A 17,070-nucleotide genomic window follows, 5' to 3' on the forward strand; every position below is an offset into this window, starting at 1 on the left:
GGGGAATGTTAAGTGAATTTTTCAATTTTTTTTGTAAATTTGGGATTTTTTCATAAAGGGGAAATATATTGACTCAAATTTATGACTATAATGAAGTACAATGTGTCACGAGACAAATGTATCTCAAAATGGTTTGGATAAATAAAAGTGTTCCAAAGCTATTACCACATAAAGTGACACATGTCAGATTTGCAAAAAATGGCCTGGGCAGAAGGGCGAAAACTGGCCCGGGGTAGAATGGGTTAATAAGATCACGTAGTGCATCAAAATGGGCTTAGATACACTTGACAGAAATATAGTTCTACCATTTTACAAGTCACTAGTCAGACTGCACATGGAGTACTGTGTACAGTTTTGGGCACCAGTGCACAAGAAAAACAGCAGAGCTTGAGCTTGTTCCCATAACTGAAATGGGTTGACTACAGTACCCGCAGGCCTCTCCTTAACTTTGGAGAATCCAGTGCCAGTTCTAAATGTAAGATAGCTTCCGAGCTGTCTTACATTTAGATCATTTTCTACTCCTAAAACAGGCGTAGAAAATGATGAATGAGATGGGTCTGCCGGCCTGTCCCCTTCCCTGCCCACTTATATAGACCTGGCTTGAGTGAGAAGTGGAACAACGGTTATGTGTATTTCAGAATAGTAAATGACCCCCTATGTTACTCCTCAAGTGCCAGCAGTATGGAGTTAGAGTGGCAAAAAATGTCTCCAGTCTCTCACTACTTCGAGGGTTAACAATCTTGGAAATGACATGGATTCTGCAGGATTTGCATTGTCAGTGCAGTTTTTGCTTTAAAGTATCAGGAGGCCTACTAGGCAGATTCTCCGTCTATGTCTGCTTCCGAGCCGTGTTTCACAGTTTGAGAAGTACTAAACTAAACCAAAGAGCTGTGTTTAATGGTAAATAGGGTTCATCATGCTTGAGAAATAAATGTTTTATAAACAGAGTATATGCTTGAAGACATTTTATTTTAAATTAACCCTTTAAAACAATATGGAGGACCAATTACATTCGCTTTATAAAAGCAAAACACATTTCTTAATGAGATTTTTTTTATAAGCATTGACTTTTATCATACATTTACATTTTTATACACTGCAATCTCATTTGTCCATGTTAGTAAAAATCTAATATGTCAAGTATCACAGTGCAGTTTTACAATACATTTTGTACAATCTACATATGGAAGATCAGAATACAAAATCTTACAAGAATAAATTTCATTGTGAACTGAATAAATTATACAAACTGAAGGTTTATAATTCCTTTCACAGTGCTGTGAAGAGAGCATGAAGCATCGACCAGGACTTCAGATTACAAAGAACTTGCAGGGATTGAACAGTGTACAGTCAATTTTGCATTACACACACACATATATATATATATATAAGGGCAGCGCTCCAAAAATACAAATAAAATAACTTTTATTCACCCATGTGGCACAGCGACGTTTCAGCTCCACAATAGAGCCTTTCTCAAGCAAAGTTCAAGGACAAAGTGCTCACAGTATATATCATAGTCAATCACATACATGATTATCAATTAATCATTCAATAAATAAGAAAAAAATTCATACACAATGCAATAAAAAAATTGTACAGTGAAGAGAAACCAGTGGACATGATTAAAACAAATGTGATTACCAATCATAATTTAAAAAGTGAAAACTAAGTGTTAAATAGGATAAAATCAAGCGATATTTCATATAATTGAGGATTAAATCCAATTTGTAACATATGTGTAAATAAATTGACATGTGCATTAGTCATGATGATATGTTAGATTAAGGTGGGGCAGGATCAGTAATACATATACCATATGTACAGCGACTCAGTGCCCATACTGCGCCAAACTCGGCGTGTAGGAATCACCACCACGCATGCCCGGGTTCCGCCCTTAGTTACTGTGACGCCATTTTACGCCATGCGGCTATCGGAGTATGTGCACAAGCGCTCAAAAGCTTTGGTAGCCATATTGTAAAAGGCAAACAGCAAAAGTATACTGGCGCAGGTGCAATGTAATTAACAATAGCGGACTGCGCCATTTTGATCGCTGGTAGGTAAACTGGCACCTATACAATACATAGGCTAATAAAGTCCAAATAAGGGTCTATGGCGAAACGAGATCCAAAAGGGATATGGGAGTGTACACCATCTGGGACAAACTCCCTTCCCCCCCCCCCCCAAACTGAGGAATGGACCATACAGATGTTCCTATTTTCATGGGACAACTGTCATAGGTCCACCTCATGAATCTACCACGCCAAAAGTGGGAAATGCAGTAGATCATATAACAAATAATTTGCACTGTAGTAGCAAAAAAGACATCTGGCAAATGTGTTCATGATTCATATTTCACCTCCTCTCATCGATCTTCAAAATATCATCTATAGAAAAAAGGAGAAAAGAAAAAAATATAAGATCACCATGTATATTATAAATATTTGTCCTAAATAAACCACCCACTACACAGGAGTAGAGGCAAGGGTTCCCAAAAGGACAAAAGGGCAAACAAACCATTCACAATATATTCCCAATTTTGTAATCAACATTAAGACCAGAAGGTTTAAGTGTATTTATCTTATAGATCCACAGTAGTTCTTTTTTCTTTAACATATTAACTCCATTGCCACCTCTCCTAGGCAAAGGAACGTGATCAATAATGCAACAATCAAGTCTCTTTCAGGGTGTTTAAAATAAATAAACTGGCAAGTCAAGACGTCTTTTGCGTATCGTATAACGGTGATTATTAAGGCATGTTTTCATATCTATGGAGGTCTCACCTACATGCATCAGTTTGCAAGGAAATAAAAGTACATAAATAACAAAAGTCGAGTCACAAGTAAGGTGAAAACAGATCTGGTGTGAAGCACCAGTGACAGGATGAATGAAGGCACCGCCTTTATGTATATATCGGCAATTGACACAGCTGAGACAAGGAAAACAACCAAGTCCAGCATGTGTCAGTGTCATTTGTCTAGTCTATTTTGCAGGTCCAACATCTGGCCTGACTAATTGGTCACGTAGACTACTAGATCTGCGGTATGAAAAAAGTAGAGGAGATTTAAATTCAGGGATACTTCTTAGGCAACCACCTAATATACTCCAATGGCGTATGATGATTTTACTAATATCAATACTTAATTCTGTATATGTGGAGATGAAAGGAATCCTAGACATTTTTGTGTCCGTTTTTTTTTACTGGATAAAGTACTGTCTCTGTCCAGCTTACATACAGTGCCCCTATGTAGCTTCAATAAATTGCGAGGGTATCCACGTTGTACGAACTAGACAGACATAACATCTAGTGTATTATTAAAAACTGATTGATCAGATACAATCTGTTTTGAATAATACACTAGATATCTCAGCTGTGTCAATTGCCGATATATACATAAAGGCGGTGCCTTCATTCATCCTGTCACTGGTGCTTCACACCAGATCTGTTTTCACCTTACTTGTGACTCGACTTTTGTTATTTATGTACTTTTATCTTCTTGCAAACTGATGCATGTAGGTGAGACCTCCACAGATATGAAAACATGCCTTAATAATCACCGTTATACGATACGCAAAAGACGTCTTGACTTGCCAGTTTCCAAACACTTTTTTGATTTTAAACACCCTGAAAGAGACTTGAGTTGTTGCATTATTGATCACGTTCCTTTGCCTAGGAGAGGTGGCAATGGAGTTAATATGTTAAAGAAAAAAGAACTACTGTGGATCTATAAGATAAATACACTTAAACCTTCTGGTCTTAATGTTGATTACAAAATTGGGAATATATTGTGAATGGTTTGTTTGCCCTTTTGTCCTTTTGGGAACCCTTGCCTCTACTCCGGTGTAGTTGGTGGTTTATTTAGGACAAATATTTATAATATACATGGTGATCTTATATAATTTTTTTTCTCCTTTTTTCTATAGATGATATTTTGAAGATCGATGAGAGGAGGTGAAATATGAATCATGAACACATTTGCCAGATGTCTTTTTTGCTACTACAGTGCAAATTATTTGTTATATGATCTACTGCATTTCCCACTTTTGGCGTGGTAGATTCATGAGGTGGACCTATGACAGTTGTCCCATGAAAATAGGAACATCTGTATGGTCCATTCCTCAGTTTGGGTGGGGCGGGGGGGGGGGGGGGAATTTGTCCCAGATGGTGTACACTCCCATATCCCTTTTAGATCCTGTTTCACCATAGACCCTTATTTGGACTTTATTAGCCCATGTATTGTATATGTGCCAGTTTACCTACCAGCTATCAAAATGGCGCAGTCCGCTATGGTTAATTACATTGCACCTACGGCAGTATACTTTTGCAGTTTGCCTTTTCCAATATGGCTACCAAAGCTTTTGAGCGCTTGTGCACATACTCCGATAGCCGCATGGCGTAAAATGGCGTCACAGTAACTAAGAGCGGAACCCGGGCATGCCTGGTGGTGATTCCTACACGCCGAGTTTGGCGCAGTATGGGCACTGAGTCGCTGTACATATGGTATGTGTGTTACTGATCCTGCCCCACCTTAATCTAACATATCATCATGACTAATGCACATGTCAATTTATTTACACATATGTTACGAATTGGTTTTAGTCCTCAATTATTTGAAATATCGCTTGATTTTATCCTATTTAACACTTAGTTTTCACTTTTTAAATTATGATTGGTAATCACATTTGTTTTTATCATGTCCACTGGTTTCTCTTCACTGTACAATTTTTATTGCATTGTCTATGAATTTTTTTCTTATTTATTAAATGATTAATTGATAATCATGTATGTGATTGACTATTATATATACACTGAGCACTTTGTCCTTGAACTTTGCTTGAGAAAGGCTCTATTGTTGAGCTGAAATGTCGCTGTACCACATGGGTGAATAAAAGTTATTTTATTTTTATTTTTGGAGTGCTGCCCTTTTTTCCATTTGTATTTTGGGTAATTGCTTATATCTGTTGAGCATGGCACCCACTGCTGTTGCTTTTTTGTCAGTGCTGCAATTTTTATATATATATATATATATATATATATATATATATATATACAGTACAGACCAAAAGTTTGGACACACCTTCTCATTCAAAGAGTTTTCTTTATTTTCATGACTATGAAGGCATCAAAACTATGAATTAACACATGTGGAATTATATACATAACAAACAAGTGTGAAACAACTGAAAATATGTCATATTCTAGGTTCTTCAAAGTAGTCACCTTTGCTTTGCACACTCTTGGCATTCTCTTGATGAGCTTCAAGAGGTAGTCCCCTGAAATGGTCTTCCAACAGTCTTGAAGGAGTTCCCAGAGATGCTTAGCACTTGTTGGCCCTTTTGCCTTCACTCTGCGGTCCAGCTCACCCCAAACCATCTCGATTGGGTTCAGGTCCGGTGACTGTGGAGGCCAGGTCATCTGGCGCAGCACCCCATCACTCTCCTTCATGGTCAAATAGCTCTTACTTTCAAAGTTTTCCCAGTTTTTCGGCTGACTGACTGACCTTCATTTCTTAAAGTAATGATGGCCACTCATTTTTCTTTATTTAGCTGCTTTTTCCTTGCCATAATACAAATTCTAACAGTCTATTCAGTAGGACTATCAGCTGTGTATCCACCTGACTTCTCCTCAACGCAACTGATGGTCCCAACCCCATTTATAAGGCAAGAAATCCCACTTATTAAACCTGACAGGGCACACCTGTGAAGTGAAAACCATTTCAGGGGACTACCTCTTGAAGCTCATCAAGAGAATGCCAAGAGTGTGCAAAGCAGTAATCAAAGCAAAAGGTGGCTACTTTGAAGAACCTAGAATATGACATATTTTCAGTTGTTTCACACTTGTTTGTTATGTATATAATTCCACATGTGTTAATTCATAGTTTTGATGCCTTCAGTGTGAATCTACAATTTTCATAGTCATGAAAATAAAGAAAACTCTTTGAATGAGAAGGTGTGTCCAAACATTTGGTCTGTACTGTATATATATATATATATATATATATATTTGTTTTATCTATATGTACTATTGAGGTTCTGACCAGTCTCTATTACTTTTCTATACTGAAGATTTTAATCAAAATGAGCATTCGTTAGGGGACATTTAGCAATGAATGAACATTTTGAAAGGAAGACAGCTAAATTTAATTTTTTGGTCTGATAGTCAGATGATAACTGTTTAGTTCAAAGAAAGATTATTTGTGGTCGAGAAACTTCCTTTTGAAAGAAGTTTTCCTGAAAATTATTTATCCTTCGCCATCTGTCATTGAACATGTATGGCCAATTTTAACAACTTGCAATGGACAATATAGACTACAATGTATATGGTTCCAACTGCGAAACAGTCGTCATCAATTACTACTATTTAACCATCACCCTTCTTCTATCTAACACGTATGGCCATCTTTAGATGCTCATGGACCTAGGGGGTGTTTACTGCAAATGGTCTCTGTAATCAGAAAGATTAACAGCACGGCCATATGCATATCCATGCTAAATAATAAATGGCTTTTATTTCAGACATTTTTCTTCTAATTGCTTGCAGGATGACAGGGCGAACTGGATGGACAAATGTCTTTTTCGGCCTTATACACTATGTTACTATGTTGCTTAAATGATGCTACATAGACTATGTATATTTGGTCACACTGAAATCAGATAGGACTGTGCAGTACCTATTTATACTAAATGTTTTTAAAATGTGCATGTTTAAAGGGAGTCTGTCACTATCACGATCACTTTCAAAGTAAGCATACTGCCATGTAGGGTAGGTGCCCCAAAACATACCCATACCTTTCTTTTGAAAATTTGGTCCTCTAATTCTGTGAAATGCTTCTTTTTATTATTATGCAAATAAAGTTTCTGGTGCACTGTGGGTGGGGCTCCACTGTTTGGTGCACCTTGCTTCCCCTGTGTCACTACTAGCAGCTCTGGAATTTCAGGGACTGTCATTTAAACAAGAGAGGGGGCCTGGGCAGAATTGCTGGCGGAGCAAAGATGCAGCAGAGTATCAAATTCACATTTTCACAAGAAAGATATGGCTGTGTTTCAGGTAACCTACCTACATAATGGTATGCATAGTTTGAAAGCAATTTTGTAGGTGACAGACTCCCTTTAGTCTCTCAACCAATATTAAAGCAGTTGTTTAAGTTATTATAAAAGGCCCAACCAGGCAGGAATTGTCATAGAATAATGGAGCATATAGTATATTCCCCTATTTCATCCACCTGTATTCCGATCCTCCCTATTACTGCGGCCATGACACCATCTTCTTGCTGTGATGACATGGCCTCAACAGCATATAGCACATGACTGCTGAGGCTAGTGATTGACTGCAGCGGCCACTTGGAGTATATGGGCACATTGAAGAGAATAGAAGCATGAGGGATAAGATAGATGAGCATATGTAATTCTTTCATGACAATTCCTGTTTGGGAGGCCCTCTTTTTATAGTTCTGATAAGTCATTTAATACCATTTAGTTAAAATTCAGATACAGAATTAATAATTTCAAAATGATTTTTATAACATTTCAACAGTGTTTCTTATTGAACCAGTCTATTTTTGGCTGGTGCTTTTGGAGCATTTTGGCAAGTGCCAGTGTATGTTTGCTTTTTAATGGTGTTTTTGCATGAGGTGTTTTATACCAGTATATTTTCCTAATAGTACTCTACAGAGGAGATGATTTAACAGGGGGTATACTTTCCTATACAAAAAAAAAATGCCATTAAAAACACCAGGTGGTAAAATAGACTAAACAGGCATAAACTGCTAAAAACACCTAAAAAAGGCTACAAAAAAAAAGAAAGTCGTCTTTTTAAAAGCATTTTTTTTGGCAATAAAGTGCACAGCACAAAACTATATGCAAGTAGCACTCTTCTGTTAACCTGTCCTAAGGCTCATATGAATCATATTTCAAGCCTTGCTGTGTCTTTTCTGGTGAGACCCTATGAAGATCTGAAATGTATTCTGCTTTTTTGGCACATTGATTCAGAGAACTTGTACTTTAAGATTACACATGCAAATATAGTTTCTAAAGTGTCCATTCAAATTAACAGAAGGGGTTTCTAAACAGCAGTAATGATCTTGCCTAATTTCTAGGCTGGAATAGTTTTAATGCATTTTTTGAGTCAAAACCAGTGTGAAATCAAACAGAACAGAATACTCCTTCCTGCTGGAATCACTGTGTCAAAAACGGCATCAATACTGCATATGTGATTGCATAGACTCACCTTTGCAACAATGTCAGTTAATACCATTATGCCCCGAGTTGTGTGTTCACAAATGTTTTTAAATCAATGGTCACTTCTTATAGCTGGCAATAGCTAGAATCTGATAACATTAATATGTATGTTTCTTTCTTTCTTTCTTTCTTTCGTGATAGCTATATAGCTCCTTTGTTGTCATAACAAAGAGTAGCTTCAGTTTTCATTCTCCAATATGTTAATAAGCCCAGCATGTGAGCCAATATATATATATATGTGTGTGTATATATACACACACACACAGGTAAGTGTACAGATGTTAGCAAGCATTAACTTGGCACTTGTTCCAGCAAACTTTAAATTGAAATGTAAAACAAAATAAGCCATTGGGAAAGTCAAGTTGACGTTTTCTACAACTGCCCACAAATTAATGTTTGCTGCATGTGCATGCAGTGGGCTGGTTGGTTTAATATGGATGTCCCTACTTTAAAGACTATAAGAAGCAACATTTTTACAAAAATATATTCACCCTTGTATACAGTGCTGTGTTTTCTGCAACTTATATACTAATAGATTTGGAAGTGTGATTTGAATTTTATTTTTTTATAAAACCTATGAAAAAATAGCATTTTATAGCCAAATTAAGAAGCTGTATAACATGTTTTGCTTTCACAAAATCTCTGTTACATTGTACATTCTATTATACATACTGCAAATCTATATATTTTGCATATTTTAAGGCCCACATCATTGCGGTTCTCATTTCATGAACACCTTCTTTCAACTCTGTTTCTGAATGAACTTGTAACATACATAAAGAAGCTGGAGAATGGATTATGTTTAGTATGAGAGTAGTGACAGTTTGGGAAAATTAAGAACATATTGCAGAAATTTACAAATTAAATGTCTGAATTCAACTGGCAAATATGCTTAATCATTCATTTTGACTGTAAATAGAGATCACTAATGGTAACTGTTTGTTTGTGATGCTAAAGAATGAAAAAAGTACTATATTATCTTCCACACAGAAAATACCATCCCATTGTTGAAAACATATTTGTGTGTATTTGTCTTTAATGACTGGGATACCATACATACAGTATTAGCTCTCTGGTTGAATTGGGCCCAAATTTTAAACTATTATTACATGAGACTACACTTTTTATAAGCTTGCTACAGTGAAAGGGCTGCTGTGCAGTATCTGCTGCTTGCCTATGTGTTTGAAAGCCTGTGGCCTTAAAAAATAAACAGTTAAAAACAGGAGTCAATGTCCCTGTATGTACTTTACTTTCCAATTACTATTCTAACTGGCATAATGACTAGCAGGATTAGAGGATTTCTTAACTGCATACTTTGCCACATGTATAAACGAATGGAGGAGGTGTTCCACGGTGAATATCCCTGTGACATATGTGAGCATGTTTCCCTTCTGGAAGCTCGCATTAGAGACCTATAAGAGCAAAATGCAACACTGAGGGTAATTAACAATCTTGAGAGGAGTATGCTGCTCGCTGAGCAAGCAGTTAATGGAGTAGAAATGGAGGTTGGAGATAAGAGTCAGAAGGAGCAGGTAGGTAGCTGGGTTAATGTAGTCAGAAGGAGTAGAAAGGGGTCCAAGGAAAGGAATTCCACTCCTGTTACTGTGCTCCCAAGGAATATTGCCAAGTTAATTGCCAAGATTATGCAAGGGTGTTAGTCTCAGAAATAGCAGTCTTAGTGGATACTGCTTTTACTAATAGCCGGGAAGATAACACAGCTAGTTGTTGAGGAAATGGTAGCATAGCTAGGCCTAGACAGTATTTATAGGGGATTCTATAATCTGAATAATTTGTCGCAAAGACCGCCTCAACCGAATTGTTTGCTGTCTCTCTGGTGCCTGGGTTCAGCATGTGGTGGAATGGGTGGATACATTACTGGGAGTGGCTGGTGATGACCCAGATGTCGTGGTCCATGTTGAAACCAATGACAGAATACATGGTAGGTGGAGGTTCCTTATGAACAAATTTCAGAACTAAGTTGCAAGCTTAAAGTGGTTCACCGGGAATACAGACTAGTGCCCACAGCCTTCCTCTGTAAATAGAAAATTCATACTTATCTACTCCCTGCCACTCCGGTCCTCCACCCTGGATTCCATATGTCCATGTTCTGGTCCCCAAACTGTTTACATGTTCCTCTGCATCCAGTAACTGGCTTCAGCGTTGATATAGCCACAAGCGGCACATCACCATTGAATCCACTTATTGGCTGCAGTGGAGCATGTGACAATGCCCATGCAGCCCTGGATGTAAACAGTCCAGGGACCGGAACATGGACATGCAAGAGCAAGCCTGGAGGACCAGAGCGGAGGGGAGCAGGTAAGTACAAATCTTCTGTTTATGGAGGCAGGCTGCGGGCATTATATAAAAAGTCTGTATTCCTGGGGAAAACATTTAAGAAAGAACCTCCAAGATGGTATTCTCTAGAATACTGACTATGTCAGGTCAACACAGGAAAGGCAGTGGGAGCTCAGGGACCTTAATGCATGGCTTAAGTCCTGGTGTAGGGCAGAAGGGTTTAGGTTCTTAGAATACTGTGTGACTTTTTGGTTGGATGGTTTGTACCTAAATGGAAGGGGATCTGTTGTGCTGGGAGAGAGAATACTATCAGGGGTGGCAGAGTATTGAGGGAAAGACAGAAAATTAAGTGGTAGATAGGTGAGAGAGGGGTCAAATATATTGTTGGTGGGTGGAGAAATTGATTATGGGGGAGTTATTAGGGCAGTGGATAGGAAGAATTACGAACCAACAAGAACAACCTAGTTGCCACAAAAATCGCAAAAATTCATATTCTGGGAACTGAATGTGGAAAATTAAATAGCAATTTAAAGTGAATGTTTACAAATACGAGAAGCCTAGTATGCAAATTGAGGAAGCTGGAGTCCATTGTATTAGAGGAACATAAATGTAGTTGATGTGACTGAACTCTTCACATGACTGGGCTGTTAATCTTCAGGATTGTACACCTTTTACGCATGCTAGGGCCAACAGGAAAGAAAGTGGAGTGTGTCTGTGTGTTAGGAGTTATATGAAAGCAAGTATGAAAAAGGAAATTGTGGGTGAGGATGTTGAAAACTTATGGGTGGAATTACAAAATTAAATAAACACTGACAAAATAATACTTGGTGTAATCTATAGACCCCCCCCCCCCATCACTGAGGTAATAGTTCAGCTGTATATAGGTACACATACAAATGGTACAGTGGTCGTAATAGGAGATTTTAACTTCCTAGATATTGATTAGGATCATGGTTCTGCCTCAACTGCAAACGGGAGAAAATTCCTCAACTTTCTGCGGGACCACTTTATGGGCCAGTTTGTAGAAGATCCCACTAGGGGTGATGCTTTGTTGGATTTGGTATAGTCTAATGCAGAGTTTGTTGGGAAACACTAGGTAAGGCTAGTTTTACATCTGTGGCTGTCCTCTCTGGCAGGCTGTTCTGGTATAGAACATACAGTATATGCTGCAAATATCCCGGGAATCTGTCAGACAAAAAATAGTGCACACAGTTTTTGTCTGTCTGATTTCCGGCATTCTATGCTGGAACTGCCTGCTGGAGAGGAGAGCTACAGATGTGAAACTAGCCTAATAGTGATTACATATAATTATATTCCTCATAAGATGTAAAAAACAAACTCTGGCTGGTAGGGCAAAAGCACTGAATTTTAAAAGGTCTATTTCCCAGGCAGCGCTTTAGGGCATAAAATAGGAGCAGCTATTGTTACACAATACAGAGGATAAATGGGAGAACTTTAAATCTACATTGGGTAATTATACAGAAAAATTTATTCCTGTAGGTTATAAGTATAACCGTCTAAAATTAAACCCCACATGGATTTACAGCTACTGTAAAAAGGGCGATAAACAACAAAAAAGTTAAGTAAAATACAAATCTGAGGGGTCAGCTGTAGCTTAATAAAAGTATTAAGTAGGACTTAATAAAATGAATTGCATCCAGGAGTTCCTAAAAATGCAGACCAGTTATTGCTGTGCTCCTGTTCATAATATTTTTTGAGATTCTGTGGTGAATGGTGCAGTGCCAAGCAACTGGCTCAAGGCAAATGTGGTGCCCATATTCAAAAAGGGCTCTAAGTTTTCCCCAGGTAATTATAGTCCAGTAAGCTTAATTTCCATTGTGGGGAAAAATGTTTGTTGGACACTTAACGGGGTATTCCGGTTGTTTCAATTTGTCCCCTATCCACAAGATTGGGGGTATCTATTAAATCGGTAGGAATCCTAGCACTGGGACCCCTACGATCACAAGAACAGGGGCCCCATACCCCCTGCAGGCCCCATTCTCATAATCAGTGGGGGTCCCAGCATTAGACCAGAGATCCAGTGTCAGTTTTATGAGTGCCAGTTTTTAGGACTATGGTAATTTGTGAATGGATAGATAGAAGAACATTTCTGTCATACACACTTTTTAGGCACCTATTAGGCTTAGTGGCCAGTGTGAAAACTGCAGGAAAATTAAACATAAAACTTGATTGAAATAACAGATCTGTTTCAGATGACATTCTCTATCATTGCACAGAGTCTTTGCTGGATTACTGCAGGGGGATGCAAGTACAGTAAGTAGGAAGATAAAAATGACATTCTGAATCTGTGTCTGTTGAGGTATCCAGTCAGTCCAGTAGTTTAGGGGGTTATGTGGTGACAGATGCATTCTATGATGTACATGTACGTTTCATTATACTAAGATGCTAAAATATTTTTGTTCAGGAAGAATCTAATCCAGCTAGGTGACACTTGTCACTTATACAGTTGTAGCATGGAAAGAAAAGGAAGAAATCTACTTTTTCACAATATAACTGTGAGTATAATGTCATATGACCTGAGTAGGGTATAAGAAGGTGTAGGTTTACATGTACTGCAGCAGCTCTAGACTGGTGCTTCTATAGCAATATAGCATGAGGCTACTCTCTTCAGCATTAGCATTCTGGAGGCTGCTACATATTAGTAATTGATTCCTAAAAATGAAGGGTATGTATGGTGATCCCAGTTCAGCAAGGGAGTAGCCAATTATCAACAAATCTGAAACTAATTGTCTGTTAATGATATTTGTGCAGTATTCAAGGGCAAGTCTTCCAGTACACATCAAAAATGGAAAAAATGCACAACAAACATAAAACACAAATGTTTATTTAATAAAATAAAAATATATATAAAATGGCGAAGAATATTTAAATGGACACCAATATGTGCAACGAACTGCAGACTGAATGACACCAATTTATAATGGGAGAAGACAGATTAGGCAGGCATCCTCAAACGGCTACCAAGTGAATAGAATCACTTCTACCACCTGAAATCTCTTAAGCAGTTCAGTGCCCTCTTACTGTTCGCTTAGCTAAAAGGATCTAAAAAACAATCTGGAAGCATAAAAATCTCCTGCTACAGTATGTCAGCTTTTTTCAGATGTCAAGCAGCCATGTTGTTGAGAATTATAAGCATTTGCTAGATACAGTAATGTAGTCTTCATCAGAAGAACTTTACAACAGTTCACTTTGACACATTGTATTTTGCTGCCTTATGATTTGAGATCTCTTTGTCATAGGTTATTTGGTAGAAAATATCCAGTGGGTATTACATCATAAAAGATATTTACACACTCTCTACAGGAGATGATACTCATGTAATGTCCTCCTCTTCTGAGCAATAATCACGACCCTTAAAAACAAGTATTAAGACAACAGTTACAAATACAGGTTACCACAAGATACACATATAGTAGTATCTACGAAATTAGGTTATGCATGATCTCTCATGTAACAAATCTGTAAGCTTCAGGGTATCCTCCAGATACTACATAACTTGTTGCTTTTGGGTTCTATAAATCCAGTTTATAACCTGTGGCATATTTAAAGGGGTTTTCCTGGAATTTATTATTGATGGCCTATCCTCAGGTTAGATCATCAATATCTATTCGGTCGGAGTCTGACTCCCTAGTACCCCTGACGATTTGTTCTTAGAAGAGGGCCTAAAATGGATGTGGGCAGCAATACAAAGCACAGCTGCTATATAACAAATGGCACTGTGCTTGGTACATTATAAAGAGGCTGCGTTGCTCACCGATGCACCACAGCCTCCTCAAATAACTGATTGATGGCGGTGCCAGGTAGTTGTAACCTTACTAACCAAAGACTGATGACCTTCCGTGAGGACATATTATCAATATTTTCCTCCAAGAAAACCACTTTAATGGATAAACAATTGTGGTCTTTACCTTACTCATGCAGATAAAAGGTACATTTTTGATTCTTGGCGAGTGAAAACACAGTAACTAAAACCACTTATAATACACCATGGGAGGAATTTAACATGCCCTGCACTCTGGAATTCTGGCTTTAAAAAGTTGTAAAATAGGGCTTTGAGACTTTTTGGACCTAGTTGCGCAAATATTTTTCAAATGTTAGCATTTTTATACCATTCCAGATTTGACAAATTGGTAGGTAAGTGGGTGTGGTTAGCTGTGTTAAAGCACATATGCCAACAGGATCGACCCTTTCATACCAGACATAGTGCTTGGTACAGTTGATCCTGCTTAGTATGTTTCTCCGTTGCACCATTACTCAGAAAACTAACTTTATGGTAATATGTCAATTAAGTCATCGGTGCACTAAAGAGGGTTGGCATAAATAAAATGAATTGGCATTTGTAGACAAAACTGTTTGGTTTAAAGATTCACCAAACAACATTCAAGGTTTGATAAATCTGGCATAATTGCTACAAATAATATAATCATAATAAAATCCTTCCTTATATTGTGATGAATTTTATTAAATTTCAAGTTTAGTCTTGCTATGCACGTCATGCGCTTCAACTTTACAAACCAAATTCCACTCAGTTCAACTAATAATCCTGCATTTACAGCTGTGAACATAGTAATGGAGAGGAGACAACAAAATGGGGCAAGATAATTGTACTTAACTAGATGGCTTGTGAGAACTTTCCCCTATGCAAATACCTGCACATAAAAGATATACATTCACCTCTCTCTCTCTCTCTCTCTCTCTCTCTCTCTTTATATATATATATATATATATATATATACACAATACACATACACTATACAGTAGTGCACAAACATTAGTAGGAACAAACAGTTTAAATTAAAGAGGACCTTTCATCAGTCCAAACATTGTGAACTAAGTATCATGATCTGTACAGCGGTGCCCAGGGATCTCACTGCACTTACCATTTATTATCCCTGGGCGCCACTCCGTTCTCCCACTATGCCCTCCCTTCGGTATGTTCGGGGACTTGGTTATAGTAGGCGGAGACTTAGGGGACTTGGTTATAGTAGGCGGTGTCTGCCCTTGTTCTCCTGGGCGTCTCCTTCACCTAGGTTGTAGCGCTGGCCAATCGCAGTGCAGAGCTCACAGCCTGGGAGAAAAACCCTCCCAGGCTGTGACCTCTGCGCTGCGATTGGCCAGCACTACAGACTAGGAGAAGGAGACGCCCAGGAGAACAAGGGCAGACTCCGCCTACTATAACCAAGTCCCCTAAGTCTCCGCCTACTATAACCAAGTCCCCGAACATACCGAAGGGCATAGCGGGAGAATGGAGTGGCGCCCAGGGATAATAGTAAGTGCAGTGAGATCCCTGGGCGCCAGCTGTATATGTCATGACACTTAGTTCACAATGTTTGGTCCTCTTTAAATAGCAAAGGAATTTGACCACATTGTATTTCTTGTTTTATTTTAGTTTTTGTCAAAAATATTTTTAAGAAGTCAGCATTAAAATAATAATAAAAATAAAATGGAAATGTATATATCACAATATAGTAAGTATAATTATTATTGCCTTAGTGTAAAACTTTAACAATCTGCAATATACAATATCTGAAGCAGATATTCAGGAAAAATGTTTTTTTTTACGTCTTGAAATTTTTGTATAACATTTCTTTATAGACAACATTTCTTGTAAATATTCTGTCTGAATTTGGCAACAGTTCGCCTTGTTCAGGACCTTTACAACGACATCTGAAAAAGTTCTAACTCTTGATAAAGCAACATATAACTGATCGTGGCTGAATACTGGTTCTGGCAAGTAAATGCTAACTTTTTCTAAGGTTTGCCCCTGAGCTTTATTAATTGTCATGGCAAAGGCTAGTGTAACTGGAAATTGTTGCCTTCTTAAGGTAAATGGTAAATTAGTAGAGGATGGAGCTAAATCAATACAGGGAATAAAAACCATGTCCCCTTCAGCTGAATCTGTTATTACTTGAGCAATAATGAGGTTTCTTTTCAACTCTTTAACAAAGAGTCGGGTTCCATTGCACAATCCTCTTTTGGTGTTTATATTTCTAAGGAACATAATTATTGCTCCCTTTTTAAGGTTCAGCTTATGCCTTGGCATTCCTGTTGGAGTTAGCTAATTAAGAAACTCAATAGGATAGTTCTGCATATCTTCCTCAGTTGAGTCACTAATTGAGTTTGAGCTAAGGAATGTTACAGTATCTCCTTCAAAAATTTGTAGCACTTAATTTATGCTATCAACAATACATCAGAGTTCTTTGGGCAAAGAATACATTTTTTGTTTTGTTATCTTTGAGACATCAGCAACTGGAATTCGTATTTGACAATATTTCCTGTACATAAAATTTTTGAAGGGATTTCAATTATGTCTTTGGGCAAACCGTCAATGTGTGGTGTATCACCATTGCCAACATGGATCAACCAATTGCTGAATTCATTGTCAAATGAATGGATATTGTTAGTAAGGTTAAGTATTTGGAATGTTTGCCACAGTTTATTATACTTAATACATGCTTCTACAATTTTTGTCCAGTCACCATGAGGAACCACTGAAAGTGTTTGCCAAAAATCTCC

General features: G+C 37.8%; 1 protein-coding gene across 2 annotated transcripts in view; it reads right to left on the bottom strand.

The window, feature by feature from the left end:
• Positions 1-13,362: 13,362 nt before the first annotated feature.
• The window catches only part of C9H1orf21 (chromosome 9 C1orf21 homolog), a 231,363-nt gene continuing 227,655 nt past the window's right edge, over positions 13,363-17,070 (bottom strand). For both annotated transcript variants that reach the window (XM_040407664.1, XM_040407663.1), the window contains exon 6: positions 13,363-13,906. In XM_040407664.1, the coding sequence (XP_040263598.1) occupies positions 13,868-13,906 (39 nt within the window). In that variant the 3' untranslated portion in view covers positions 13,363-13,867. The remainder of the gene's footprint in view (positions 13,907-17,070) is intronic.

The sequence above is a fragment of the Bufo bufo genome, chromosome 9, assembly GCF_905171765.1.
Source record: "Bufo bufo chromosome 9, aBufBuf1.1, whole genome shotgun sequence".
NCBI classification, from domain to species: Eukaryota; Metazoa; Chordata; class Amphibia; order Anura; family Bufonidae; genus Bufo; species Bufo bufo.